The following is a 26,340-nucleotide window of genomic DNA, read 5'->3' as shown; positions in this document are numbered from 1 at the left end:
ATTGATGATATCGTGAAAATGTTGGTGGCGACAATGAGCAAGAGGCGATGACGAGGAGAAGATATGAGCACAAGGAGATTTGACGAAATTGAATCATTTGAAATCAGAAAAAGGTGTTGTCCCGAGGGCCCCCTCGGGACAAAAGTGCCCGAGGGGGCCCTCGGGACGTTGTTATATAGCTAGGTTTGATAGAAGTGGAAGCTGATGGTGCCTTCGGGATGTCAGTAAGTCATGCGCCCCCCTCGCTTCGGCGAGTTCTCGGGTGGTAGGCAAGCTTCTTTAAACTCTGTTACTAACGGTTGAGTCATCTTTGCTGATATTCGCTTACAAACACGGGCCTATGGCGGGCCGCTTAGCAATCAGTATCACGTCCCTCCAATGAGGGCGTGTCATTCTACAAGTTCCCATAGCAAGTTCTTTCTCAGTCGAGTCCTTGCTGACATCGCGCCTTACTGCGCCCCGGTCGCTCGTCCCTCGCGACGTCCGAACCATGCTGACCAAGCGGATCTGAAGAGCCTATAAATATAGGCGAAACTTGGGAGGTGGACGCCATTCCACCCAAGTCATCCAAGTCAGCCACAAGTCCTTCAGCAGGCAGGTCGACGCCAACACCACCTAACCCTCACGAGTAAGGCTCATGTAAGTCAACAGTTATGGCCGGCGCAGAATGTGTGCGTCCAGGAAGCACAACCTCACGGGCAAGGCTCATGTAAGTTGAGAGTAGTGGCCGGTGCAGAATGTGTGCGTCCAGGAAGCATGCCCTCACAAACAACACTTGTTAGAAAGCCGCCTCCAACTCTTTCCATCCATAGTCTGGCATTATGCGTCCGGGACGTACATGCGCGACCCCTAGGCCTTTTCTTGCCCTCTTTCTTGCACCTCTTCCTGTGTCTTCCCTACACTTGCTCTTTGTACACTCTCCCTACAGCTTTCCCTGCGGCCTTTCCTACGGCCTATCCTACACCTTTCCTACAGCCTTTCTTATGATTTCTCCTACAGCCTTTCCTACACCTTTTCTACGGCCTTCCCTAGGGTTTTCCCTAGTGGAATCCCCTACCTAGTCTTCCCTACCCAGTCCCATTAACCCTAAGTGATGGAAAAACATGTTGATGATGATCAGTGGAAGCAAACATTGACGAGGCGGATGGAAGAAAACATTGACGAGATGGGTGGAAGAGAACATTGACGAGATGGGTGGAACATTGACGATGAGAAGACAATGGTGATGGAGGGAAGAGGCATGTGACAAGTTTTGAGAGTATCATTGATGATATCGTGAAAATGTTGATGGCGACAATGAGCAAGAGGCGATGACGAGGAGAAGATATGAGCACAAGGAGATTTGACGAAATTGAATCATTTGAAATCAGAAAAAGGCGTTGTCCCGAGGGCCCCCTCGGGACGTTGTTATATAGCTAGGGCATGGGGCGCGATGATGTAGACAGATGGAACGCAGGAGGGGCGCGCGCGGTGCTCACCGAACCTGCACTGAGGAAGATGCCCGTGCCGATGGTCCCGCCGATTGCTGTGCGAGCGTGAGCGGGGACGATCAACGAGCCAGAGAGCGTGCGCAGACATACCGATCATCATCAGATGGCGGCTGCGCATCCCCCGCTGCGTCGTATGTGCCCCGTCCGCGCCGCTCACGAGAACCCGCTTCCACCATGGGCGGCCGTCCTCAGCGTCGGCGGAGAGCGAAGCGGCGTCATCCCCGGGCTTCTCGGGGTCGCTGAGGTCCGCCTTGGAGTCGGACGATAGGCGGACGGATGCGGCGTCAGCATCGGCCATGGCACAGTGAGCGGTGCGGGTGTGCGCGCAGGTGGTTCGGGCGCGCTAATCTGCGAAGCCTAATATAAGGCAATGACAGCGCCTAGAATTGACGGGTGCTTGTGGTCGTCATGAGCGAGTGATATGGCGCACGCAGGCACCCCGTCCTTGGTCGCGTGCATGCAGGGATCTTCCTCGCTTCCGCCGCGCTGCTGTGCACAGCTTGCACGGCCGGCCGACCAGTGGCTATGTACATGCAGTGGTGGGTTTTGAGCCAAACCGCCCGGACGCACTAGGTCCAGGTCGTGGCAGCACATAGCTGCATCAGTATGATACAACACACTGGTTAGTGGGTACAAGAGGAGGTGTACTCTACTTACGTGTGGACAACATGAGGCCAGTCGTCAAGAGGAATTAGGACAATATACACATCGCTCAGTGACGAGTCTGTGTAGAATGCGCTGACGCGATCATGTGCTCATCATGTTACATTGCGTGTTAGTTGTTCGCCGCGCTCAACAAAGCTGACCGCAGTGTCCTGTAACGCATCCGGGAGGCATTGAACGCCTTTTATGAAAAGAAGGTTCATAGTCTGTAACATTCAGGTCGAAGAACACCACAGGCCAAAGCCAATTCTTTGCACCCGCCATGACCGCTTTGCATGGCATTGCGGTAGCATCCAAATTCTGCGTCTGACTCGATTACAAGTACATTTCGTTGGACCCTGCGTCACTCGGGCGTCCCTCCGCCCTCGTCGATCACCCCGCGATGTGCACCGCACCCCTCATGCCGCCTCCATGCCCCGCGGCATCCGCGCGCCCGCCGGCGGCGGGTTCTCCTCCCGGAACTCGCGCGCCATGTCTGCCATACACACCCAGTGCACGTTCGCGTGCGTGTTAATCCACTCGATAAAATGTTCCTGCGTAGCACGTCGCACGTCACCGCCGTGTCCAATTTGGATTCCGCGCCGTCGCCGCGCACAAACACAAACGCGAACGGAGACCACTCACCAGCATGAGCAGCACGTGCAGGCGCCCGCTGACGTCGGGGTGGATCGTGATCGGAAAGATGAAGTTGTCTTCTTCCCTGCGGCAGGCCAGCATGTGAGCGGGTTTGGCGGCGCGCGCATTAGGGCAAGCAATGCACCTGTACAAGTACGTGAACCTGTCCTTCCACAGCTGCTCGACGTCCCGTGCGTTGACCCACCACATCGCCGCGCCACCCCTCAGCCGAGCCCTCCGCGCTCGCGCACACACAACCACGACGTGCACTCACCCAGCCGTGCGAGTTTGGTGCCGACTTGATGAACCTGGCCCGCGGCCCGTCAGAGGAACCCGTGCGCCGCATAGCGCGGACACTCACATCATCGGCGGCAGGTCGTCCAGGTACCTGCACCCCGCCCGATGACAGTGCGGCCACGTCCGCAGCCCCGCGCAAGACGGCAGCACGCACCAGTTCCCGGGCAGCTCCACTGGATTGATGTCGCGTCGCGTTGGTGAGGGGCACGGCGGGTAGATGGTTCTTCAATAGACACGATGGAGGATGCAGCGACGAATGGAAAGGAAGCGCGATGTAACAAACGCGCGAGCGGCTAGGACGTGGCATTTGACCTCGCACAGGCTGCGCGCCGTCTTGTCCGATTCTGCACTGACGTGAATGCCGTCAGGATGTCTGCTCATCAAAGACACAGTGAGCAGGAAACATACATACGTGATTCCCACTCTCCCCAGGCGCACCGGCGGGCTCACGCCCACTCATTGTGAGCGGGCGTATTGTGGTAATACTGAAAGTCTTTGCTGTATTCAACGTCGTAAGACGTCGGTTGCGTAGTGGCCGATCGCGAGCCAAAGGACATGGTAAGCAATAGGTTTGTCCGCGACGATAGTGACCTTACCTCTGGGCCAACCAGACGACGTGAACGCGCCGTCCAGATAACGCAGATGCTGCGCCGTTGCTGCAAGGAAAGTCCTATTCTTGCAGCTCCATGCTCCAGCCATGTCAGTGAGTCGCAAAGGGTAGTTCTGACCTCAATATCTCGTAGCGGAAGGACGGCCCTTCCGTACGCTGTGCTTGATGGAGGGGTAAGGCATCAGGGACGACGCAGCTTGTTTGCTGTGTGCCTCGTAACAGTAGCCTTCGGGGGACAACATCGACGACAGATGTTGCGCCAAAGCCACTGCTGCTGACCTTCCAGCTGGACTTGAAGAGAGGGATGGACCTCTTCGAACCATTCGCGCAATTCCACGGGAGTAGCGGGCTCGGTGATGGCGTATTCAATGACGGTAGCTCATACTCATCGTTCGGAGGCAGCAGCCGGCGGGGCGGTTTCTCCTTCTAGGCATGTTCCATCCATTGTATGTTTGCCTTACATATGGTTTGTTGTCATGCTCGCAATCAATCTTCCTGCATTCCAGATCTCATGCCTATTTGTGAACGTTGAGTTGTATGTTCTTTATCTCTATTAGTTCAACACTCACATTAAGGCTGGTTTAGTACATGAACCCAACAAGGCGAGCTTCACTGCGGCTGACGAGAGGCGAAGCTCGACCTGGTTGGGGAACATGAGCCGCATCTGTGCAAGCGAACAAGGAACAATAGAGGTAGCAACCGGTAAACGCGATTCATCAGAGAGCAACAATAGCTATACACAGCAACCAGACAACAACGGCAGTGCGATACCGGATGAAATGAAAGAAATCAATCTAGACAGCTTGTGCTACCTTATCATGCTCTTCCGCTGTTTATGAGGTCGACTGCTGCTTTGCATGAGCAATCATCAGTGTAATCCAGTTCTCGAATGTACGAATGATCCTTACGGGATGATAGCTGCTACTCAATATGAACATCGGCGGCGAAGCATGTTTATAACATCGCGAAGCTGCGAAAACAAGATCGAGTGTATAAGCCTCCTGAGAGGCTAAGAAGAGACGACTGACATACCTCAAACATAATGAGAAACATAGGAATACCGCAGTTGCGCCAGTATTGAATGTAGGAACGGACCTTCCGTGTGATGAGCATCGATAATTGTGAGCTACAAATAGATAGTGGACGCACAAGAAGATTCGCGCGTGCACGATCCTCATCCACGGGGTGAAAGCGATGAGCTCGACTACGGCGGATAGTTCTATACGGTGGCATTGAAGTCGGAATAAGTGCGAGGATGGACGATGGTTTGGCGGACTGCTTGCGAAGAATTTATACAAACGAGGGGATAGTCATGCGTCCGTTAGGGAGCAAGCGCCACGGTTCACTCACCTGCGCTCTAAACACGATGCTCCCTTGCTAAGCTAAGATGCCATCTAGAACATTTCCCGAAGCTCAGATGGCCTCGAGGATATGAAGTGGTCGATACGGCCACTTCGAATGGGTCCATGACACAGAAACAATAAGCAATGGTATGGCAAGTGGCGGTAGCGGCAACCTCGAGTTGGATTTATCCCATTGGGGAAGAGACCGCGGATGGGTGTTGGCCAAACTTCGCGTAAAATGCCATGAATAACACGAGGTTTACGAAAGAATTTGCGCTTGCCGACATGTCATACATCCTTGTTCCAAGGATGCAAGATTGCAAGGCGTAAGAACGTCGCGTACTCCTTTGCTGCGGCCAGTCGAGGCTGCTGGTTAGTCACCGGTAAGGAACAGATAGAGTATGACATCTATCGCATGTACACTCTTCACCAATCGCTTGAACGGCTAGATTTAGAATAACATGGGCGATGTAAAGGCTGTATAGAATCCAGACAAGCCTCATGGGCACCAGCTTGACGTGTTTCGCGGTTGAGACCTTCTTTGGGACGCCGGAGCCAGAGCGGTCACAGCAAGGGGAGCGAGTTGTGTCGCATGTTCCGCCAGTATATACGGTAGTCATGTATCACCTGTCAGCAAATCCTGTTGTAGTAGAACTGGTGTACCATATACTCCGTCACACAAAAGGTAAGCCGAGCACTTACTTAATCCCGACTGGTTCTTGAAGAGCACTTCGCCTGCATCATATTGACACATCCCACGAACCAATGGGAGTTCGATTAGATATATTGGGGCGCTGGCAGAGTGCGACCATGACGTGTATTGCCATCACTATAGCCAACGTGTCAGACATGAGGTTCAAGGAAGAAGCAATGAATGAATCATGTCTTAAATGAGCTATTGAGCCGACGCGACTGTATAGAAAAATATGTATTAGGCTTCAGTGTGGTCGTAAGGTTCGAATCATATGTACCTTATCCCTATGTTGTCTGGAACAGCCCGTCATGCCGGTACATCCAGCGTATCAGGACACAGCGGTGGACACATGCATTAGCATGGTAAAACGTCGCAGCGGCCCTGTAGGTTCAGCCGGCCCAGCACATGCAAGGCGAACGCACCCGGCTCGATGTATCAGCATTGGGCTGCAGAGAATGTGGGAGGCTTACTTGACCCCAGAACTCCTCTTCCTCTCCACGCACCTGCTCTTCCGGCTATCGCACGTCGTGTCTTGCTCGTCGCGGGTGGATGAGAAACAAGCCGTCGTCGTCGCATACAAGGGATCGCGCGATCAGTCCGCGTTCATCATTTTCGATGTCTCTCGGTGTCTTCTCCATCCAGCACGGATTCCACCGCAACACCGACGACGTACGAAGCCGTGAAATCGGCACATACACACGCATTGTCCTTTCACATGGCCCCGTGTTCAACTTCGTACCTCAGTCTACCTCATGTGGGTCGCTTGGCCTCGCACGCTCTGCAGAGACAATCGTGGAAAGATATAGTATGAGCTACATGGTAAAAATCATCATCATCGCCCGCCTTCCGCTTTTCTGCGGCACACTGGACAGTTGTTATTGATCCTAGCCTTGACCATGGCGGTGCTATTTAATAATCAGATATCTTATATATTTCACCGTAGGTTTGCACTCACAACGCAATTTTCCCACCGATACCGTGGTGTCCACCGATACCCATTCCAACTAAACTATGGTCTAGTTGCTGCGCAAGTGCTTCGTCAGACGTCACGCAACTCACGTGGATGGCGTGTCGACATAGAAACAGTAACGCATGTCCGTGGGTATGCTGGTAAAGGGGGCGATTGCACATTGGACATAACGTTTGCGCTGTGCGAGGATCAACTTTGATATACAATAAACTCAGAACAAAAGCGCGCACCACTCAGGAAAAAACCACATGTTTGGTTGCGGTGCAATTGACGGGCAAGTTCCGCAGCGTCCCCGTTGAGAATGGTCTGGCATCCCTCAAGGAGCGATGCTTGTAGGTTGAAGTCGTGCAGGATCTTTATAAGCGCGCCCTTGAGCCCCGGAATCTCGAGTCCATTCTTAATCCGCCGGATGAGCCGGATGGGGTCAATCTCCGCGCCAACGTTCTCCAACAGGCCGCGAATGAAGGCTATAGAGGGGACAGCGTGAGTACTGCACAGTGCTGGGTGAGCGGAAGGAACGTACCTGGGCGTGTTTCGGAGTATTTGAGGAGATCCTCCCAGAGGTCGTCATCGTGCTGCTCCTTCGCAAAGTCTATTGCCTAGTGGGCAGTATATCAGCGGGCTTGCGTTAAGCATGCGGGTTTCACAACGTCATTTTACCCTATTAACGTCACCCAGTCGCTCGATGATAAGCGTGAGGGCCTTCTTGTTGTTGCCCATGCGCCCCAGTAAGAATACCATCTCAGGAACCATATCTCCATCGCTGCATATGTTGTATGCCTACTCCAGTCGTTTAGTCCGTGGCGCATAGCAAACTTGACCATCGCACCTCTTCTAAACTGTAGTGATTGCTCGCCCTCAGGAAGTCCAACAACCGGGTAGGTGCATATTCCGCATACAGCTTTACCTGGATTAGACAGTAAGTCACCGAAATGCAAAATGGAATCATTCATCCACACCTGCATATCTGCGAAGTCGGATGTCAACTGCGAGTCCCTGCGGAACAGGGCATCCAAGTAGAGATATAGGTAGTACGTTCGGCTCTGCAATTGCTGCACGACGCGCCCGATCTAAGCGATTCAGTAAAACGGCATGTCAGAGCTAGCAGACGTAACGAACATGGTCATACTGATTGGAGTACTTACAGGTATCGAATGAATATGATCAACAAGCAAAGTGATTGCAGCACTCTGCTGCGGGTCAACATCCACACCCAAAGTACGACGGCGTTCTATCAGTTCGTGGTCGAATTCGACAAGAAGTAGCGCCTGGTCCTGCACAGCCGTAAACAAATTATTCTCGCGGATGAGCTCAAACACATTCGGACGGCGGAGGCGCAGGAAGTAAGGGAGCGCCTTTCCAGGCTGGCGATTCATCGTATAGCTAGACACAGATCATGAGAATGAGAGGAAGAATGGCGCCAGATGAACATTACGCTTACAGCTCCGCGAGGCACTCCATGAGTACAACCGTCTCAGGCGCTGTAGTCTGCATAGATGAAGAGGATGGTGCGCGGTCAAGCTCGGCCTGTATGGCCAAAATGATAGTGGAAATGTCGTATATATCCTTGGGCCAGCTCCTGATTGTCTGAAGGAGCGCCTGCGCCACAAGCAGAGTTAGTCATCGATGTCAGGGGATCGAGCGAATAGTCACCTGTCGGTCCTGTGCAAGGTAATACGCAAGGATTACCTCGTACACCAGATGCCCTAACGTCGGCGAGTCGGTAGGCACATACGGGATGATAGCCTGAACATGTATGTCAGCATCATACAACATCAGCGCACATATCACGCACTTGTAACTGGCTCCTCTTCGCAAACAGGAATATCCAAGCTTCCCAGCGCTTCGTGTCCTGACCACACACCTTCGGGCAGAGGCTTGCGGCCTTAATGAAATCACCTGAGCATCCAACACATCAGCGCGCTGCTCGGAGTCGACAGATGAAGAGGCATCGCGCGCGTCACCTTGGCTAATGAGAGACTCGATGTACCGCTCTCCGATGCGAACCGCATCCACCGCATCCTCGCCCGGCCCCGCCGTCACGCCCGCCGCCGCCTGTCGCTCGATCTCCGCCAGAGCTTCTTCATACCGTGCTCGCTCAGTGAGCCATTCGACATGGTCACGCCAATCACGTGGGCGCACGACCACAATATCCTTCGGGCTTGACACGATGTAATACCGCTCCCTATGGCCAAACGCGCCCATAGATGCAGGCGAGGGAGCAGAGGATACGGCGTTGTCGACCTCTACAAGTACATAATCGTTACAGCCCCAGCGCTCGAAATCCGCAATGCCGAGCGCATCAGCAGCAAGCTCGTCGCCGCCACGAGAGACGATGCGCAGCTCGGGGCGCTCAGCGGCCTTGCGTGCCTGCGCAGCACGGTCCACAGCGGCCTCCTCGCCCGCGAGGAGCGACACGTCGGGCGGGGTATACGCAAGTAGAAGGAACGCAGTGAGCGCAGGAGCAGCGGGTGTAGCATCAGAGGCCGCTCGTATGTGCGCGGAGGCTTGCGCGTGCGCGTGCGACTGGCGCGAATGTGAGGAACGGCCAGAGCGGATACTGGCGGAGCTGGGCGCAAGCGTAGGGGAAATGAGCGGATGTGGGACGATACCAGCGGCCATACAGTCGAGCTGGAAGACGGCCGTGATTTCGACGATGAATGGTGGTGCGCCCGCAGACGCAGGAGCGACGGTAACGGGGCGTGGGCGCGCGCGCACGCGTGCAACTTTGATCTGGTCTGCCCAAGCAATGAGGAGCGTCGCATCGTCCTGCCAATGCAGCGTGCATTTGAAGAGGTCCGCACGCGGGCTGTTAGGGGGGCGATCAATAAAGGTGATGCGTGATTGTGAGACGGTGTCATAAATCTTCACGCCCTGTGTGTGCATTCAACGGTATATCTTTATCATACGAGTGAAGCGATACAAACCAGGTCGTTCGCCCAGGCGATGAGGTGGTTGCGCCATCGTGTCTGCCAGACGGGGCCCTCGCCGGAGTGTAATGTAGTCTCGTTGTATCGCAACCAGCCCTTCTCATGAAGCACAAGAGAGCCGGCCATGCCGCCGCAGACGAAGGCGCGTGTGCTGCTCTTGGCGAACCCGGGCTCTAGTGCGACGGTGCGAAGGGAGCGCTTCATGTTGAATGTCTGCGACTCAGGCGTGGATACGGAGTGCACAACGACCTGTCCTGGGAGAGCGAGGTCAGAGACATGGTTATCGAGCTCACCTTGGCATGGAGCCGAAGAGATGAGAAGGAGGAGGAATGGGACTCACCGTCGATCGATGCAGTGGCTACCCATTCTGCGGTCTCATCCATGGATATGTCCATGACTGCTGCGGAGTGCACCTGAAACGACTTGATAAGCTGACCACTGAGTTCGAGGATATGCAGCATGCCACTATGTGTTCCAATAGCCTGAAGACCCAACAAGTAGTCAATCAAGTATCAAATACGTGCGTGGGGAGGTAAGAACTTACAAGTCGCTGGTTCGCACACGCCATTGCAGACGCGGAGTCCTTTATGAGAAGTTTGGGCGCAATACCACCAAGCCGTTCATACTTGAGCGCAGGTTCTTCATCGTCATCCTCGTCCTCATCTTCGTCGATTTCCTCCTCGCCTGAACCTTCTTCGTCCTCATCCTCCCGCTCGATCCGCTCCCTGTCGTGCCCATTCACCCCAGAGTCCGTAGCATGATCGTCCACGTCAGTCTCAGAGCCAGTGGCTGATGATTGTCGCGACGTGCGCCCGTTAGTCCGAGCGTGGTGGTGTACAGACTTGTCGCTCATGGAGTAAGTGTCCTCGCCCGTGGCGTCAGGTGTGCTGTCCTCAGGTACAGCATCTGGCTGTTTCTCGTCAATACCGTTGGACTCGGTTGATGACATGCAAGCATAAGAATTTGATAACGACAGCTGTTAGCAGCAAGGGAGGGAGTGCGAAACATGCGCTGGTCTCACTTACGTCTGTAATGGGCGCTTGTGTACGGCGTTCCCAAATTGGAAGGTTTAGTGTTCAAGCTCTCAAGCGCTGAGAATTTACGAGTAGCGACTGTAAGGCATTCTCTGGTCTCTAACTTGATACTGATTGTGTAAGCAATATCCCAAACTCCATGGAAGTAATTGGTGTGGTATATATATTCCATTCCTGATAACAAAGACGTCTATCTAGTGCTTCTCTGCCGCATCTGCCTCTACATCGACTACTTCCACACCGTCGTCGTCGTCGTCATCACCGTCCGGAGCGTCCTCTTGCGGTAGTATTAGGTTAAGCACTACCGCAACAATGCCTGCGACAAGGACTAGGTACGGCCGTCTGCGTCAGTGCCCACATACGCACCACACATAAAAGGAGACACTCACACGGCGTGCTCAAGATGATTGTGATTGAGTTGAAGAGGCCCTGCAGGCCCTTATTCGGGTGTTGCACGCTGTCGAACAGGTACGTGAACACGTCCGGCACGAGCAGATCGCCAATGCCGAACGAGAGCGCTGCCGCAAGCACGAAGCGGTCCCGCCGCGTGAAGCGCGTGTATGAGAGCACTCGCACGCCGGACACAGCGACGCTCGCGAATAGGAACGTCGTCACTCCACCCAGTACCGGATCCGGGACTACACACCATGATGAGCTGTGCCGCGCGAGAAGAGATATGGAGGGCAGCTGACGTACTTGCAAGGAAGACGCCCGAGATCTTGCCCAAGACGCCGAAGAGAATGAGGAAGAAGCAGCAGAAACGACCGGCTGTGCGGTTTGCACAACGCGTGACAGCAATTACACCGTTGTTCTGGAAAGGACGACATGTCGGTGTGACGTTACAATGTGCGAGAATCAACATACCTGCGCAAAAAGGGACAGCGGCGCAACAGTGAACAAGGCGGAGAAAAACCCCCCAACACCATCACTCTATAATGCATAAGGGAAAACAGTCAGCCGTGCTGCGGAGCGGCCGCGATTAGCCGAGGAAGGCGCACCAGGACACCGCCTTGTATACGCGTGTCGAACTCCTCGCCGTCCACGGCCACGCGGGACACCTCTGCAGATGCCGTGATGTCACCAATGGCCTCCATTGCAACGGAGACTGGCAGAGGCCCGTGAGCACGTATAGTCACAGCTACGGAAGAGAAGCAACGTACTGTAGACCGCAAGCATGGGCAAAATGGCCGGTGGGTAGACGCGGATCTTGAATGTATGCACCCTGAAGGGCCGGCAGGTCAGACGCATAGGTCGATAAGACCGAGAGGGACATCATACCAGAGGAACGTAATCGCTGGCGCAGTGGTGATGCTGCTCCCATCGATATACCCTGCGGCACCCGAAACGATGCACCCGACGACGAGGCCAACAATGATCGAGATGTTCTTGAGGAATGGCGAACCGAACAGTTCTGTGAGAATGATGCTGATGAACGATAGGAAGCCAAGCCCAATCATCTCCGGGGAGCCCCAGAGTGCAGGGCGCGGGGCGCTGTTGCTCGGGCAGAGCTGGAACTCGCCGGTCGTAGGGCGCCCCTGGCAGTTGGAGCCCCCGCCCCAGTCGGGAATGCCCGACGAGCCGACGAGCGACGCGCCAATCATGAGGATCACGGTTCCGGTGACCATGGGCGGGAAGATGCGCTGCAGCCTACGCGCTGGAACGAAGGACATGAAGATCTCAAGGAATGCACAGATGAGCGATGTTCCTGTATGGCTTGATTAGGGGCATGATTCGTGCGACAATGCACGAGACGCACCCAGCACCATGCCGTAGGCATCTGGACATGGTCCTTTCGTGACGGTCCCGTCAGATGCCGTTGTTGATGGACATGTCCCATCGGCGTACATGGCGCTGAAGATCTGGACAAATGGTGAGTCCCGTAGAACCAGACACGGAGAAATGGACGCACGGCATCTGCGGTGCTCAGCGTAGAGAAGCTGGTTCCGACGACGGAGAGGAGACCGGTACCCAGGTAGTAGTTCTTGAATAGGTGGATGCGCGACATCTGGACAAAACTCAGAATACCTGCGGGGGAATCAGATACGGTTACACGACAGACTGGGAATGACTTACCGCAGCCTATGAGGGAGGCGGAGATCATGTACGCGGACATCTCAGCATCGAGGTTGAGCGTGTTGGCGAAGATGATTGGCGGGGTGATTAGCCCGGCGAGCATAGCGAGTGCATGCTGGAGGCCGCTGGTGAACGCGAGGAGGATGGGGAGCTCCGAGTCGAGGGCGTAGAAGGGCGGGGCTCGCTTGCGCTGCTTGCCCTTACTTCTTCGGCCCGGGGGCCAGGAGAAGGGGAGAGTGGGGGTGCAGAGCCAGGCATAGTCGTAGTCGCCCACCCAGCCATGCTTTGTCGTCACCTTGTCATATACCGCCGCTGCCCCGGCGCGGACATCCCAGCGCCGTGTTGCGTCGGCAACAGGGTCTTGTGTGGGCGTCGGTTGGTCCTTGACGGTGGAATGGATCGACATGTGCGCAAGAACTGGCGACGATGGCGGCTCACAGGGAGAAGCACGGCCCTGCAGAGGAAGGAAGCTAGCAGCGAGAAAAGGCAGCCCCGCTCGCTATCTCTCCCCTCTCCGTCAGCCTGACACCCGTCCGAAATTTGCATGGCGCGCAGAGATAAGCAGCGCGAATGAACCGTTCTGGCCACCGAATGACTCGTCTAGTCCCCACCCGGCCCTGACATAGAGCCCCGTGGTCTTCCTAAGCCGAGCGCGGATCGGATGCACAAATACACCATCCAACCATCGAGACGAGCCCCAGTTCGTGGACGTAATAAGCAGAAGTGCAAACGCGGGGTACGCATGCATCAACAAAGGCCGCGGCACGCACCGCGGCATTGCCATCCGCGCATGTGCGTTTCTCACTGACCAGTCGACCATGCAGGATTAGTCTTCGCAAATTGATCGGGTTCCTGCTCAGATTGTAAGCCGGCCAAGCTGTTGAACACCGCGCGATAGGATACTCGATACTGCCATCCGGCGTGGGAGGGTTGATCGCCGTTCATTCGAGCAGCCCTCAGACGCTGATGACACGGAGGATAGCTAGAATAGAAAATATACCGGGATCTATGCGATGAATTGGCCAATCAATACTATATGCATGACGGAATGCGCTTATCCGTTCTTGGCTCGCTCTACAAGAATCTGATAACAGAACGACGAACTCATCGAGTACGCACGATACAGAGGCTGCGACTCTCGTGAGAGGGGCGTCGACATTTCTTAGTGTCGCTGCCGTATCAGAGTACAAAATCCCATTTGACTAGAACACTGCTAACAAGAACACAGCATGCGGCAGTTGCGGAAACATCGACCGAGTGTGTCCGGAAAGGGTAAACTACTTCCTAAATAGGATACGCCGTCCTTTCGCAATTTATTCTGAACGACGATACAACAACGATGCTTGGGGACTCGGAGCCACAATGAAGCATTGATATTCCAAGCACAATTTACAATGCCGTTTAGTCACCTTTACACCAGTACTCGAACATGCTTACGATGTCATAGTCATCATGGCCTATCTCCTACATTTGACAGTGGGGGCGTTTCCATTACGCCGCAGTATATGAAGCACGAATAGAAACAATAACGATACAGTAAGATACAACAATCATCAGCAGGGCTACACCACACAGCGCACTACGCATCCTCATCCTCGTCGTCGGCGTCGTCCATGTCCATCTCGTCCTCCTCCCCGTTCGCCGACTCCGCGCCCGGCCCCCGGCCCCCACGCTCCATCACTTCTGCGACGCTCAGCCGCGGGCCTGCATCGTAGTGCTCCATCAGCACGCCCACGCCTGCGTCCCACCGCGCCGCGCTCTGAAAGAACCGTCGCTTCAGCGCCGGCGCGTGATGCACAAACCCATGTATGTGGCCGTGGCCCTCGTCCTCATCGAGCCTCGGCACGTCCAAATACTGGTTCGTCGTGATGCTCATGCGCTTGCGCCCCCGCCGTGACCGCCGATACGACGACCGCGACGTGCGCCGGCGCAAGCTCACCGACGAGTCCGAATCCGAGTCTGCGTCGTCCGTTTCCTCTGACGCCATCACTTCTTGGACCCCGTACACGAGATGAGTATGTCCTGCGCATCCGTTAGAGACGAGCGCTTGATAGCAACCGGACGAATCTACTCACGCGCGAGCTGTCTGTCGAGCTCATCCGTCTCATCCTCCTCTTCCTCGGCGCGAGTAAGGCCCAAGTGCACGCCTATGGGGTCTCGCGGAACTTCATGCAAGCCAACGGACGGCGCATGCGGGAGCTCGCACAACGCCTTCAGTACCGATGTCCTGTGGTGGCAAACTGATCAGCAATATTCGCTCGTGCCCACTCTCAAAACGCTCACTTCACCGCCTCGAGTGACCCGTCGCGCATATTCATGTCATCCATGTTGTTCGGGGGCACCTCGAGCCGATAGCGCGGCCCAAACCACTCAAAGTACTCGTTCCATGGTAGATTCGGGTCAATATCATCCTGGATGCCCAGGGCGCACGCCGTCTCGTACGCCCATGTACGCGCGACGTTCTTCACCGTGTACCCGCCGCCGCCGAGTAGGATGAGGGGCATATTCAGCGCGCGCACGTACTGGAGGCAGTTCGCGTGGCCCTGCATTGACAGGTTGAAGCACCCCAGCCGATCCCCTGCGAGGGAGTCTGCGCCGCACTGCAGCACAATCGCGGACGGCCGGAACACTTCCATGATTTTATCGATGACCTGTACCACTGTCAGCGTCCTGCCTCGAACTATCGTATCATGTCAGTGCACGATGCTTACTGGTTCGAACACGCTCCGGAACGACTCGTCGGTGATACCATCCCTGAGTGGGACGTTGACCGCATAGCCCTTTCCCCGCCCGCGCCCGCGGTCATCGAGGGTACCGGTGCCGGGAAAGTACTCGCCGTACTTGTGGAACGAACAGGTCATGACGCGGTCCGTTGTATAGAACGCCTCCTCGACGCCGTCGCCGTGGTGGCAGTCGATATCGATGTAGAGCACGCGGGGGACGGAGCGTAGCAGCTCAAGGATCGCGAGCACGATGTCGTTGATGTAGCAGAAGCCTGATGCCTCGCGCTTCTTGGCATGGTGTAACCCACCTGCCCAATTGATCGCGATGTCCGTCGCGCCGCTTGCGAGGCGCTGCGCGGCAGCTGAGAACGAGATGAGCACAGTTATGGTGGACAGGGACAGGAACTCACCGAGTGATCCTCCTGCAGAAATGCTGCAAAACTCGAACACACCCTCAAAAGCGGGGTTGTCGTCACCGATGAGGACTGAATCACGAACAAATCAGTCAGCTATGACACGTCAAGAGAGCATCGCCACAATGAGATCACGCGGCATGCAACACACATCCTGATTCTAGCCGCGAGTGAGGAAATCCATTACATGTCCAGTTGACCCGCAGGCAAGCATTTAACGTGTGGTCCTCCTTTCACCGTTCATAGTGTATGTATGAGTAGCTTGAAACAGCACTAGCACTGTTGCCGTTCACATAACTATCAACGGACCTTCGACTGAAGAGCGTGGCTGAAAGATACCACCTATTCCCGAACGGGAGACTTGGGACTCATTCAGGCGCATAGACCGGACAGAGTTCCCACCGTCGCGTTGACCCGACAGCAAAAACCAAAACGTACGAAACCACTCACATCGTGTGCCGTCAAACGTGAGCTGGCGAAAGTTCTCCGGCGTGACCCTCGAGAGGAAGTGTATGTATTCGTCGGTGTGGAAGCGGGTCATGGACTCGGCGGACGCGCGTTTTGCACGCTGATGGCGAGGGCAGAGTCTGGGATATTGAGCGGCTAGAGTTCTGCACGGGGACGGGACTCACGAGGATATGCATTTTGTCGAGCATGCCATAGGCAGAAACGAGCTCGTGGGTCATGCGCATGCGCTGAGGCTTCATGAGATGGCCCCAGCCATAGGTGTACGCGCCGACGTCGGCTGTGGTGCGCGTGCGTGAGTGTGTTCCGACTGTAGCGCCAAAGGGAGGGACGTACGGTCGTAGTAGTATGCGACTCGTCTCTTGGACATGGCGGGGGTTGGGAGACGAACGCGACGAGCGCCCGACGCGGGGACGGTTGAGGATCACGTGCTGTTCCGACGCGCGCCTGCTATAAGTGTCTCTGTTGTACACGATTTACACGAGAACGTTGCACGCGGCGGACCCCAGATCTGGCTGTCTGCGATAAGTGTCGGGCGGCTGGAGCCTCGTTCTTGGGTGACCCGAAGAGGGGGCGACGGCTATCGCAGTTCTCCCGACAGGTCGGAAGAAGCGGAATGTTTCTCGGCAGAGGTGCGACACGGGCGTGCGTCGACGCGCGCACGGACGATGACCTCAGCGCGCGCCCGACAGACTGGTAGGGTGCATAGTGGATAGTATCGATCTTGACGCACCTCATGAGGAAGGCAAACCCTGATCACCGTCAGGTTCGTGGGATTATCGATGTTGTTTCACAACTGCATTCTGGCTCCGATCACTCTGTGCTTCCTGCCCCTCGCCGACGCCGGCCTAGAACACGGCGCAAGTAAGTCGGCTCGTACACGGACGCAATGGCCCCCGACGACGGGCTCTCACTCCATAGCACCCCGACACCAGCGAAACTTTGAGTTTGTGCGCATACATAAGCCGACCGTTTGAATGGAAGCAACAGGCCACCTCACGACGTGATGGGTCCAAATCGTGAAGAAGAGACCACCAGCGTCAAGCACCGCCCCACGCCCCCATATTTCTTCCTTTGTCGACGGGGATCCTGCACGCTGGCTGCCATGGTGAGTGCTACGCATCCTGTCTGCCCCAGGCACCCAGTTTCCTTGCATGTCATCCCCGAGTCTTCGACCGTACATCAGGCGTTCTCGAGCACATTCTGGCCGCCTCAGGCGCCTTGACGCTGAGAACCGGCGATGGCGAATGTGGACACGTTCGTACGCACGTACGCGCCGTTCTGGCGGTCGCTCTGTTCACATCAACGCAGCCTGTCATGCCTCACTCGCGCCGCGGTCTGACGGTGGGTGGAACGATGGATGGCGGCTGAGATAGCGCACCAGACGGACAGCCGCCGGCATGGTCAGCCACCATCAGCCTTCTTACCCAGCGCACCACCGGTGCGGATTGTCTGCCTGGCTGACTACCTTGTCCGGCTGTAGAACGGAGATTGTGAAGCTCGGGCGCGGCTCACCGACTTGGAGTACGCACCCTAGATTTTGCGCCGATGGAGTGTGTGCACGCCGGTCCAATAGGGTCGATGGACCATAGTAAGCAATGTCTCTCGTGGCTGGCGCCGCCAAGGATAGTCTTAGGCTTAGTGTTGTGGGCAGAATTCCGAGAGCCGACTTGTGCCAACTGGCCATTGCCACCTGTAGCAGAACATGGCACGCAATCCATGGGTGCGTTCCTGGTACTTGTACGCCCGACGTCACATCGGCTGAAAACATGTCCAACACAGTGCGTCGTGTCGCGGTGTTTGAGACGAGGCGAACAACGCCAGGGTCAAACGCGGCGATGGCACGAGGCAATATAATTAGTGCTCCCCACATACGCCCACAGAAGAGATCGCGACGGGCCGGGGCAAGGCCATCGATCGCGCTGAAATTGGCAGATTAACTATGAGTATGTAGAGATGGGGTCGGGTCCAATAGCACACGGCTCGCGCAGGGCGTGCAGGCCAAGCACAAGGTGGTCATGGGCCCTCGATGCTCCGGCCCATGTCGGAGGCATTTGCGCGGTGAACTGGGTGGTGTTTCCTTTCGCGGTATTGCCGGGCATCGACGCAGCGGGCCCGAGTTGGGAGTTGACGCAAGGACATTCCACGGACGAGGAGGAGGGGTGAATTGGATTGTTCGCTGCGAGGCCAATGATTTCACGGAGCGAGCGCCAGCGGTTGATCCGGGTCTTCCCCAGGTGGTGGGTGATAACATGGGCGGCAGAGGATGGCAGGTAGCGCGGGGGAGCAGAGACGACGGTCGCGACAGCCGAAGCTTCGAAACTCTAACGGGCGATAAGTGGCATCTTCTGGAAATGAGCGAGCCCGGCGGGTGGGAGACTGGGATGTCGCCCGCTAGCTGATGCCTGGCGCCCTCTGCGCCATCGTCGATTGCCGAAGATTGGGTCATGACGGGGGCGGCGCACTAATAGACCTGGTGAGACGGCGACACGGACGGCGTACTGCTGGGACACACGCAGGTCGTGCTCGTGCTCGCTCGCATCTCGATGGATGAGACGCCGCGGCAGGCCGGCGCGAGCGTTTAGATTTGCTTCCGACGCATGGAAGATCAGGATCAAATTCTGAAAGAGGGAGGGCGGGGCCGGTGGAGGGGGACGGAGGCATTCTGCCAGATCAACTCCGACCGAAAGCAGGCAAGGCCTCGACGGTGCGCCTTCTTGCGACGGCTCTACTCCCTCCTCGCGCCGCCTCTTTATATCCCAGCCCCCGCCATGCTCCGTCGCTCCTAGCTACATGTTCCACTCTCGCCCCCTAATCCATGCCGCCCTCCAGCCTATACACATGCTAATCCCTCGCGACCGCGACGCCCTCCCCCCGCTCCAGCCCGCCCCCCCACGCTACTCCTATTCCAACCCAGACCCACCCTCCGCTCTCCTCCTCACCCAGCCTAATGCCTCCTCCTCGTCCCAGCCACCCCCGGCTGCGTCCGCCGTCCCCGCCCCAAAGCGGCGCCATGTCTGCCACACCTGCGACCGCACCTTTACCACCAGCGGCCACCTTGCGCGCCACACCCGCGTGCACACCGGCGAGCGCAACCACAAGTGCCCCTTCCCGGGCTGTGAGACGCGCTGCTCGCGCCAGGACAATCTGCAGCAACAGTAAGTTCATCCACCCATCTCTCTTCCGCCTTTGTCCTCGTTCCCCAAGCGTCGTGACAAAAGCCATCACGGCGTCTCCAGCCAGTCCACCAGCGGCTTGTTCATGCCATATCGAGCGGCTCTCCGTCAGAATAACGACCGCGAGCTCCCTCTGGGATAGCCCCGTCCCGCACGTTGCTGCTGCTGCCCGCTTGCATTATACCCATCAGCTCATCACTTGACTCCTAGCTATCGCATACACCTGTCTCCCGGCTCGCGCAGGAGCACTGGCACCGCAACAAGAGCCGCCATGACCCGAGCGCTAAGCACCTCTGAACGCTCGACCCCAGGCATCCGTGACACTCCCCACGGAGGCCCACGCGCCCTCGGCTCGTCCCCACCCTCGCCCCGCCTTTCCCCGCCCCGCCGGCCCGATCCACCCAACACCCCTCCACTCCTCACACAGGCGCCTCTCCCTCTCGTCCTCACCCCTGCAGACGAGCCCGTGCCCCCACCTTCAGGCACCGTCTCCAGCCGCTCCTCGACGACCTCGACGCCCGACAATGCGTACCGCCCTCCCCACGCCCGGCCGCCGATATTTCATTCTGCCGAATCCCAGCGCCCGGCTGACTCGCTCCAGTCGCCTGACCTCCAGTACCCGTCATCTCAAGCCATTTATGCCTCTCCGGTCTCCGAGACGCACAGTCAGGACGGCTGGGCTCCTGCCGACCCGCACTATGTGCGCGATTACATCTCTCATAGCACATTGGGCGGCCACACGAGCGCGCCACCCTCGCCTGCCGAGAGCCCCGGCGGCCAGTCTTCGTATTACACTCGCCCTGCGTACTCCATGCAGGGCGACTACCAGCTGCAATATTCAGAGCCTTCTGCCGACATGCAGTACGCGCAGTCAGCTGGCGTGCCCCACCAGGGGCACGCGCAAATGCACGCCACGGGCTCCATGGGCTCGTCGCGCCTCTCAATCGCGCACATCTCGCCGCCGCGCCCCCGTCTCTCGCCGCTTGCGCAGGAGAGCATGTCGCCGTTCTCCTCGCACCCATCCACGCCCAGCTACCCCCCGCCCGGCGCATTCCCGATGACGCGGCTGCAGCCGTCGAGCCGTGTGTCCGCGAGCCCCCAGGGCAGCCCGTCGACAGAGCGCCAAGGCGGCGAGGGCATGCTCGTGCGCCCGCCGTACCACCACGCGACGTACCCAGAATACGCGCACGCGCGCTCGATGTCTGGGCCTGCGCCCACGCATCCCGAGTATGCCGACTCACTCGCGGTGCACCACTCGGCACAGCAGCAGCATCAGCAGCACTATGTGCATTCGCAGAGCCTCCCGGTGTACCACAGTGCGCAGGGCGGGCACCGCGCGAAGCACATCTCCCCGCCGCTCACGCTCGCGCCGATCCAGGACCTGCGCGGCGGCCCAGACCTGAGCTATGACGCGCGCGCGCGCGTGTCGCCCACGCGATCGCAGCAGCAGCCGCCAGGCAGCAGCAACGCGCACGGCGACACGCAGACGCACCCATACTACCACCAGGGTCCCCAGCAGATCGCGGAGCCTGTGTACCGTGACCTGCGTTCCCATATCGAGGCGGGCCTGACGGCCGCTGATCATGAGCAGGGTGTGGGGCCGCCACATGCAGCGGGCAATTACGTGCCGCTACACCAGCCGCGGCCGCACCACGCGGGGTACGCGCAGCAGGAGCAGGAGTATGAGTACGACCCGCCGCCAGCGCTCGTGGCGGCGCCGGAGAGCGAGTGGCGGGTAGACAGCAGCGGGCGGCGGCGGGGTCCGCTCGCGCGGTGACGGCGGCGGTCGGTGTACATAAAAGGCGTGCACAGTGCGTGCACGACCGTGCTCATTTCTCAGTTTTTTTCTTTTCTCTGCCGAGGGCTGCATCGATTCGATTTTGACTAGGGCCCACTGACGATGACGAGTGTTTCCATCCGCTGTTCCGACTTCCCGCATGATCGCTCTCCTGGCATGACTGGCATTTCCCGTCGCCCTGACCATAGATACCCTACCACGCTGCGCATATAAACGGTTCCATAGTACTGTCTCTGGAGGTCTCGCTGGCCATACACATCGCGCTGTTCGCTGTACCATTGTTGCTGTCGCCTTGCACGTCGGATAAGTACTGTAGTATGCTACGCCCTATTTGCGCCTGTGCCTATTGTATCATACGCGTCCGAAATGTCTATAGACTGCACAGGCTGACATGAACGTTGATTGTGGTCTTGTGCGGTGCCTCTGAACTTGACTACATGTAGGCGCCAAACCGTGATCAGACGCGTCGCGTCGCGTTGTTCGCGTGCGGCTGGCCTCTTCCTGCTTACCTCCCTCTGCCCACGCACTCCCCGCCGCTTCAGCCCCGAGAGCGCGTCGCACGCGTTACTGAACAACATGCCGAGCGATCTCGATAGGTGAGGTGGCATGAGCCCAGTCGCCCACCCTGCCGCAGGCCTATCTGCGAGTGCCCGCACCACCACCTGCATGCTTACGTTTTTCCCCGTCCGCGACGCAGACAGATCGAGCAGCTGCACCGGTGCGAGCCGATCTCGGAGGAAGATGTCAAGAAGCTGTGTATCAAGGCGCGAGAAATACTGATCGAGGAGGCGAACGTGCAGACCGTGGATGCCCCGGTGACGGTGCGCGCATCTTGCTTCGCCGCGTCTTACCTCGGCCTGATCACCTCTCGTGCCGGTGGATCGTACGGGAACGCGTGCAGATATGCGGCGACATACACGGGCAGTTCTGGGACATGGTCGAGCTCTTCAAGGTCGGCGGCTTCTGCCCCGAGACAAACTACCTCTTCATGGGTCCGTCCCTTCCCCGCCGGGCGCGCGCACACGTCGCTAACGCTGCGGCCACAGGCGACTTTGTCGACCGCGGGTTCTACAGCGTGGAGACCTTCCTGCTGCTGCTCGCTCTCAAGGTCCGCTACCCCGAGCGTATAACGCTGATTCGGGGGAACCACGAGTCCCGCCAGATCACGCAGGTGTACGGCTTCTACGACGAGTGCCAGCGCAAGTACGGCAGCAGCAACGTCTGGCGCTGGTGCTGCGAGGTCTTCGACTACCTCGCGCTCGGCGCAATCGTCGACGGCAGGGTGTTCTGCGTGCATGGCGGCCTCAGCCCCAATCTGCAGGGAATCGACCAGGCGCGTATTCCTTCCTCCCAACCTTGTCCTTGTCCTCTCCTGCCCGCGCGCGCCTCTCCCGGCTTCTGACCGACTGCACTGACGCTCTCTGCTGGACACTTAGATCCGAGCCATTGATCGCAAACAAGAAGTCCCCCACGACGGGCCAATGTGCGACCTTCTCTGGTCAGATCCAGATGGCAAGTCCCTCCCGTCCTTAACATGCAGGGTCTCCCCGCGCGCCCTGTGATCTCATCCCTCCTCCCACAGAGATCAGTGGCTGGGGCCTCTCCCCGCGGGGCGCCGGGTTCCTCTTCGGCGCAGACATCACGCGGCGGTTCGCGCACGACAACGCCATCGACCTCATCGCGCGCGCGCACCAGCTCGCGATGGAGGGCTACAAGCTCATGTTCGAGCGGACCATCGTGACCGTCTGGAGCGCGCCCAACTACTGCTATCGGTACGTCCGTGTGTCCCTGAGCTCAGCAGGATGACGCGATGCGCGCGGCGCGCTGCTATGATCACCGCGGCATCCCGGGGCCCCTGATGCCCGTCGTCTCTGCTCAGCAGAGCTCGCTGCACGCCCACCACATACTCCGCCTATTCTCCGCCGGCTCGTTCTCACCATTCACGGTTCGTTCCCAGCTGCGGCAACGTCGCTTCGATTCTGGAACTCGACGAGAACCTCGCGCAAGATTACAAGGTCTTCGCGCACGCGCCTTCGGTGGGTCGTTTCGTTCGCTCCTTATTGGCATCGTCGCCTTGCATCTACGATTGCTCCGTTGCCCTTTTCGACCGAGTTCACATGTCAATCATCCTCGCCCCAGCGTCACTAGCAAGCCGCTAACCCGTTTCCGTGTCCCAGGATGTTCGCTCGATACCGGCAAAACGCCCCCCAGCGGATTATTTCCTGTGACATGCCGGCGGTAAATTGGTCAAATTCATCCGGCTTCTTGTTGGGGGTGGGCAGAAGACTATCTGCCATCTTCCGCGTGTGATTGGCACCTAATCCCCTGGCGACGGGCGAAGATGTGTCGAGGAATACGATGTATTATTGTACGACGTCTTGTAGCGCTAAACAATTTCATTCCGGTGCGTCGGAGGCTCTTTATTCGAAGCGCACATCTACATGATAATGAGGATACAGCGAGTCAACAAGGAAGCGTGTGATACGTATATGAGGTGTGCACCGGGAGTATGCGAGGCAATTGCGGTATACAAAACTGGGGCAAGTGATGGCTACAGTAAGACGAGTATCAGGACAATATCTACAACTTCGTCCGGCGGGAAGCGCCACACTTAGGTAGCGCCCTTTGTCTTGCTCGTCGTCTTGCTGAACAGCTTCGCCTTCTCCAGCGACGCGTAGCCTGTTACATCCCATGTCAGTCATCATTCACACGTCAGACCAAGATTGGTCTAGCAAGATACGCACTGTTCTTCGCCAACATCTTCTTGTAATCAACGATCGTGATGCCTTCCTTTGTCAGGTTCTTGATCTTGCGGTCCTTGACCTCCCACAGCTCCTCGGCGACCTGGGAGATCAATCCTAGCCCGAACGCGTTAGTGGTCGTGTTGCGGCTTATGCCGAAGGATGCTACGTACGGAAGTCATGAGATACAATCACCACACCGCCCTCGAATTCCTTGATCGCAGTGGCGAGCGCATCGATCGAGGCCATGTCCAAGTGATTCGTGGGCTCATCCAGAAGGAGGATATGCGGATGCTCCATCGCGAGCTGCGCAAAGACCACACTGAATGAAAAAGAAAACGGATGAGCGCGCACGGCGCAATGCAGCGGCAGATCACGCACCGATTTCGCAGGCCGTCTGAGAGCTGCTTGATCGGGGACGTCTGGTGCGAACCCGAAAGACCGAAACGGCCCAACTGAGCGCGCCACGCCTGACCGCAGCGTCAGCAAGCCCGCGGAATGTAGTATCAGGTGGCAGAAGAAAGGGGCAAACGTACCTGGAGGTCTTTGTCAGGGTACTTCTCAGCGTAGAGCGACTGGAAGTGCTCGATTGGCGCCTTCATATACGGCAGCTGGTCTGCCGAGTGCTGCGAGTATTTGGCCAGCTTGAGGTTGACGTGCCGTGAGACCGTGCCCTCACTGGGCTGTAGCGCGCCCGTGATCAGGTTAAGTAGTGTCGACTTGCCGGTACCGTTCTGTCCGACAATGGCTACGCGAGACTCCATGCTGGAGGAGGTTAGTATACACACGGGTGAGGACAATCGGCAATGTACTAACTCGATACCAAAGGAAAGGCCTTGATACAGGTAGTCGCTTTTCTTGCCTGAGTAGGCGAACGCAACCTCGTTGAAGGCAAGGATTGGAGGAGGAAGCTTCGAGATGTCCTCAAAGTTGAAACGCAGCGGCCTGGGCACCTCAATTTTTTCAATGAGACCAGCAGCCTCCATCTTGTCGATAATCTTCTGCTTCGATTTGGCCTGCCTGACGAGGTTGGCATACGTACCGGCCGAAGCAATGAACCTGTGCGCGTAAGGTGAGTAACCAATGCTCTATGCAATAGTGTGCGAGCGTATTGTACTTCTTGATGTGTGCAATCTCGTCCTGCTGCTTCTGGTACGCCTTCATCTGGTTGACCTCGTTCTCTTGCTTCGTCCGGACGTACGTCGAGTAGTTACCACCATAGTACACCAGCTTTTTCTTCATCGTGAGGTCCATGATATTCGTGCACACGGTGTCCATGAAGTCCTGCGAATGCGACGTGATCACAAGGATGTGGTTGTACATCGAGAGGTAGGCCTCGAGCCAGACGACCGCCTCCAAATCGAGATGGTTCGTCGGCTCATCCAGCAAGAGCAGGTGCGGCTTGACGAAGAGCGCACGGGCGAGAGCGACACGCATACGCCAGCCACCACTCATATCCTTGGTCGGGCGCGCCATCATCTGCGTACTGAAACCGAGACCGTGGAGGATGCTGCCCGCCTTCGCCTCGAAGGTGTTGGGATCCATCTCCTCGAGCTCTTCGTATGTCGCGTCGAGTGCAGCTTCGTCGATCTCGTCTGCAACGGAGAGGTCTTCGATGCGCTGTTCGAGCTTCGCAACCTTTTCCTTGGCGGAAGCGACGATATAGTCGACCGCGTTCACGTCTGAGGGCTCGACCTCACCGCTGACGAGGTAAATGTCAATATGCTCGGGGATCTCGATATCGCGTTCTGCAATGGACTGGAGGAAGGTCGACTGCGCGTACAAGGAAGAGTTAGCAGTAGGCAAATACACACAATGTCCTGTGCACACCTTTCCTGAGCCATTGTCACCGAGCAACCCATACCGTTGACCGTAGTTCAGTGAGATCTCGGCACCCTCGATGAGTAATCGGCCGTGGAAAGACAATGTGTAGGAATCAATCTTGATATCGCGGCCCTTGGGGTCAGAGACGAGTACACCTGCTGCACTCCTGAAGGCGGCGTCGCACGATCAGCCGTCTGGTTCGGCAGTCGAATGCGGAGACGACTGACCTATCGGTCGCAATCTGAAGCTTGGCCATGGACGTGAGGTCTTCCTGGCTGGTCGCAGCCGAGACACTGGTCAAGGGCGTGTTCACGGAGCTGCCATTGACGGAGGAGGCAGTCGCGGTCGATGTGGACGCATCAGACTTGCCCTTGGATGCCTGCTTTGCGGCCTTTTCTGCGAGACGCTTTTGTTTTGATGCGGAGGGGGCCATGGTGGACGAGAGCAAAGAGCGTCGAGAGCAAGCCTTGAGCTGCCCGCA

General features: G+C 57.2%; 8 protein-coding genes across 8 annotated transcripts; 2 read left to right on the top strand and 6 right to left on the bottom strand.

The window, feature by feature from the left end:
* Positions 1-1,415: 1,415 nt before the first annotated feature.
* POSPLADRAFT_1035841 (hypothetical protein) lies at positions 1,416-1,788 on the bottom strand (the record flags this gene model as incomplete). Its single annotated transcript, XM_024477105.1, has 2 exons — positions 1,416-1,525; positions 1,581-1,788. 2 exons carry the CDS (start codon positions 1,786-1,788, stop codon positions 1,416-1,418), a joined length of 318 nt encoding a protein of 105 aa, XP_024336418.1.
* A 763-nt stretch (positions 1,789-2,551) lies between these two features.
* POSPLADRAFT_1059816 (hypothetical protein) lies at positions 2,552-2,978 on the bottom strand (the record flags this gene model as incomplete). The annotated part of the gene is made up of 3 exons (XM_024481194.1): positions 2,552-2,686; positions 2,778-2,853; positions 2,914-2,978. 3 exons carry the CDS (start codon positions 2,976-2,978, stop codon positions 2,552-2,554), a joined length of 276 nt encoding a protein of 91 aa, XP_024336417.1.
* Positions 2,979-6,544: 3,566 nt separating this feature from the next.
* Positions 6,545-10,465, bottom strand: POSPLADRAFT_1150405 (hypothetical protein; the record flags this gene model as incomplete). The annotated part of the gene is made up of 16 exons (XM_024486414.1): positions 6,545-6,617; positions 6,668-6,860; positions 6,913-7,149; positions 7,206-7,281; positions 7,343-7,462; positions 7,512-7,589; positions 7,642-7,752; positions 7,828-8,065; positions 8,124-8,281; positions 8,336-8,428; positions 8,478-8,581; positions 8,647-9,171; positions 9,244-9,556; positions 9,610-9,866; positions 9,953-10,094; positions 10,157-10,465. 16 exons carry the CDS (start codon positions 10,463-10,465, stop codon positions 6,545-6,547), a joined length of 3,027 nt encoding a protein of 1,008 aa, XP_024336416.1.
* Positions 10,466-10,840: 375 nt separating this feature from the next.
* On the bottom strand, positions 10,841-13,125 carry POSPLADRAFT_1150709 (hypothetical protein; the record flags this gene model as incomplete). Its single annotated transcript, XM_024486449.1, has 10 exons — positions 10,841-10,974; positions 11,036-11,284; positions 11,343-11,457; positions 11,511-11,576; positions 11,645-11,751; positions 11,807-11,868; positions 11,925-12,351; positions 12,403-12,505; positions 12,556-12,671; positions 12,720-13,125. The coding sequence occupies 10 exons, from the start codon at positions 13,123-13,125 to the stop codon at positions 10,841-10,843; spliced, it is 1,785 nt and encodes a 594-aa protein (XP_024336415.1).
* A 1,173-nt stretch (positions 13,126-14,298) lies between these two features.
* POSPLADRAFT_1150725 (hypothetical protein) lies at positions 14,299-16,690 on the bottom strand (the record flags this gene model as incomplete). Its single annotated transcript, XM_024486450.1, has 8 exons — positions 14,299-14,741; positions 14,795-14,946; positions 15,003-15,370; positions 15,431-15,804; positions 15,853-15,927; positions 16,306-16,423; positions 16,488-16,630; positions 16,657-16,690. The coding sequence occupies 8 exons, from the start codon at positions 16,688-16,690 to the stop codon at positions 14,299-14,301; spliced, it is 1,707 nt and encodes a 568-aa protein (XP_024336414.1).
* Positions 16,691-18,089: 1,399 nt separating this feature from the next.
* POSPLADRAFT_1048917 (hypothetical protein) lies at positions 18,090-21,273 on the top strand (the record flags this gene model as incomplete). The annotated part of the gene is made up of 6 exons (XM_024479631.1): positions 18,090-18,101; positions 18,182-18,266; positions 18,296-18,482; positions 18,928-19,027; positions 19,153-19,478; positions 19,707-21,273. The coding sequence occupies 6 exons, from the start codon at positions 18,090-18,092 to the stop codon at positions 21,271-21,273; spliced, it is 2,277 nt and encodes a 758-aa protein (XP_024336413.1).
* Positions 21,274-21,870: 597 nt separating this feature from the next.
* On the top strand, positions 21,871-23,522 carry POSPLADRAFT_1048916 (hypothetical protein; the record flags this gene model as incomplete). Its single annotated transcript, XM_024479630.1, has 8 exons — positions 21,871-21,890; positions 21,992-22,115; positions 22,196-22,286; positions 22,341-22,627; positions 22,731-22,806; positions 22,877-23,066; positions 23,252-23,330; positions 23,472-23,522. The coding sequence occupies 8 exons, from the start codon at positions 21,871-21,873 to the stop codon at positions 23,520-23,522; spliced, it is 918 nt and encodes a 305-aa protein (XP_024336412.1).
* A 383-nt stretch (positions 23,523-23,905) lies between these two features.
* Positions 23,906-26,292, bottom strand: POSPLADRAFT_1150756 (hypothetical protein; the record flags this gene model as incomplete). Its single annotated transcript, XM_024486457.1, has 9 exons — positions 23,906-23,973; positions 24,039-24,152; positions 24,209-24,357; positions 24,417-24,505; positions 24,572-24,800; positions 24,852-25,094; positions 25,153-25,808; positions 25,866-26,025; positions 26,087-26,292. 9 exons carry the CDS (start codon positions 26,290-26,292, stop codon positions 23,906-23,908), a joined length of 1,914 nt encoding a protein of 637 aa, XP_024336411.1.
* Positions 26,293-26,340: the final 48 nt, after the last annotated feature.

This window comes from Postia placenta (assembly GCF_002117355.1).
Source record: "Postia placenta MAD-698-R-SB12 unplaced genomic scaffold POSPLAscaffold_12, whole genome shotgun sequence".
NCBI classification, from domain to species: domain Eukaryota; kingdom Fungi; phylum Basidiomycota; class Agaricomycetes; order Polyporales; family Adustoporiaceae; genus Rhodonia; species Rhodonia placenta.
This window is presented reverse-complemented; position numbering and strand designations above follow the sequence as displayed.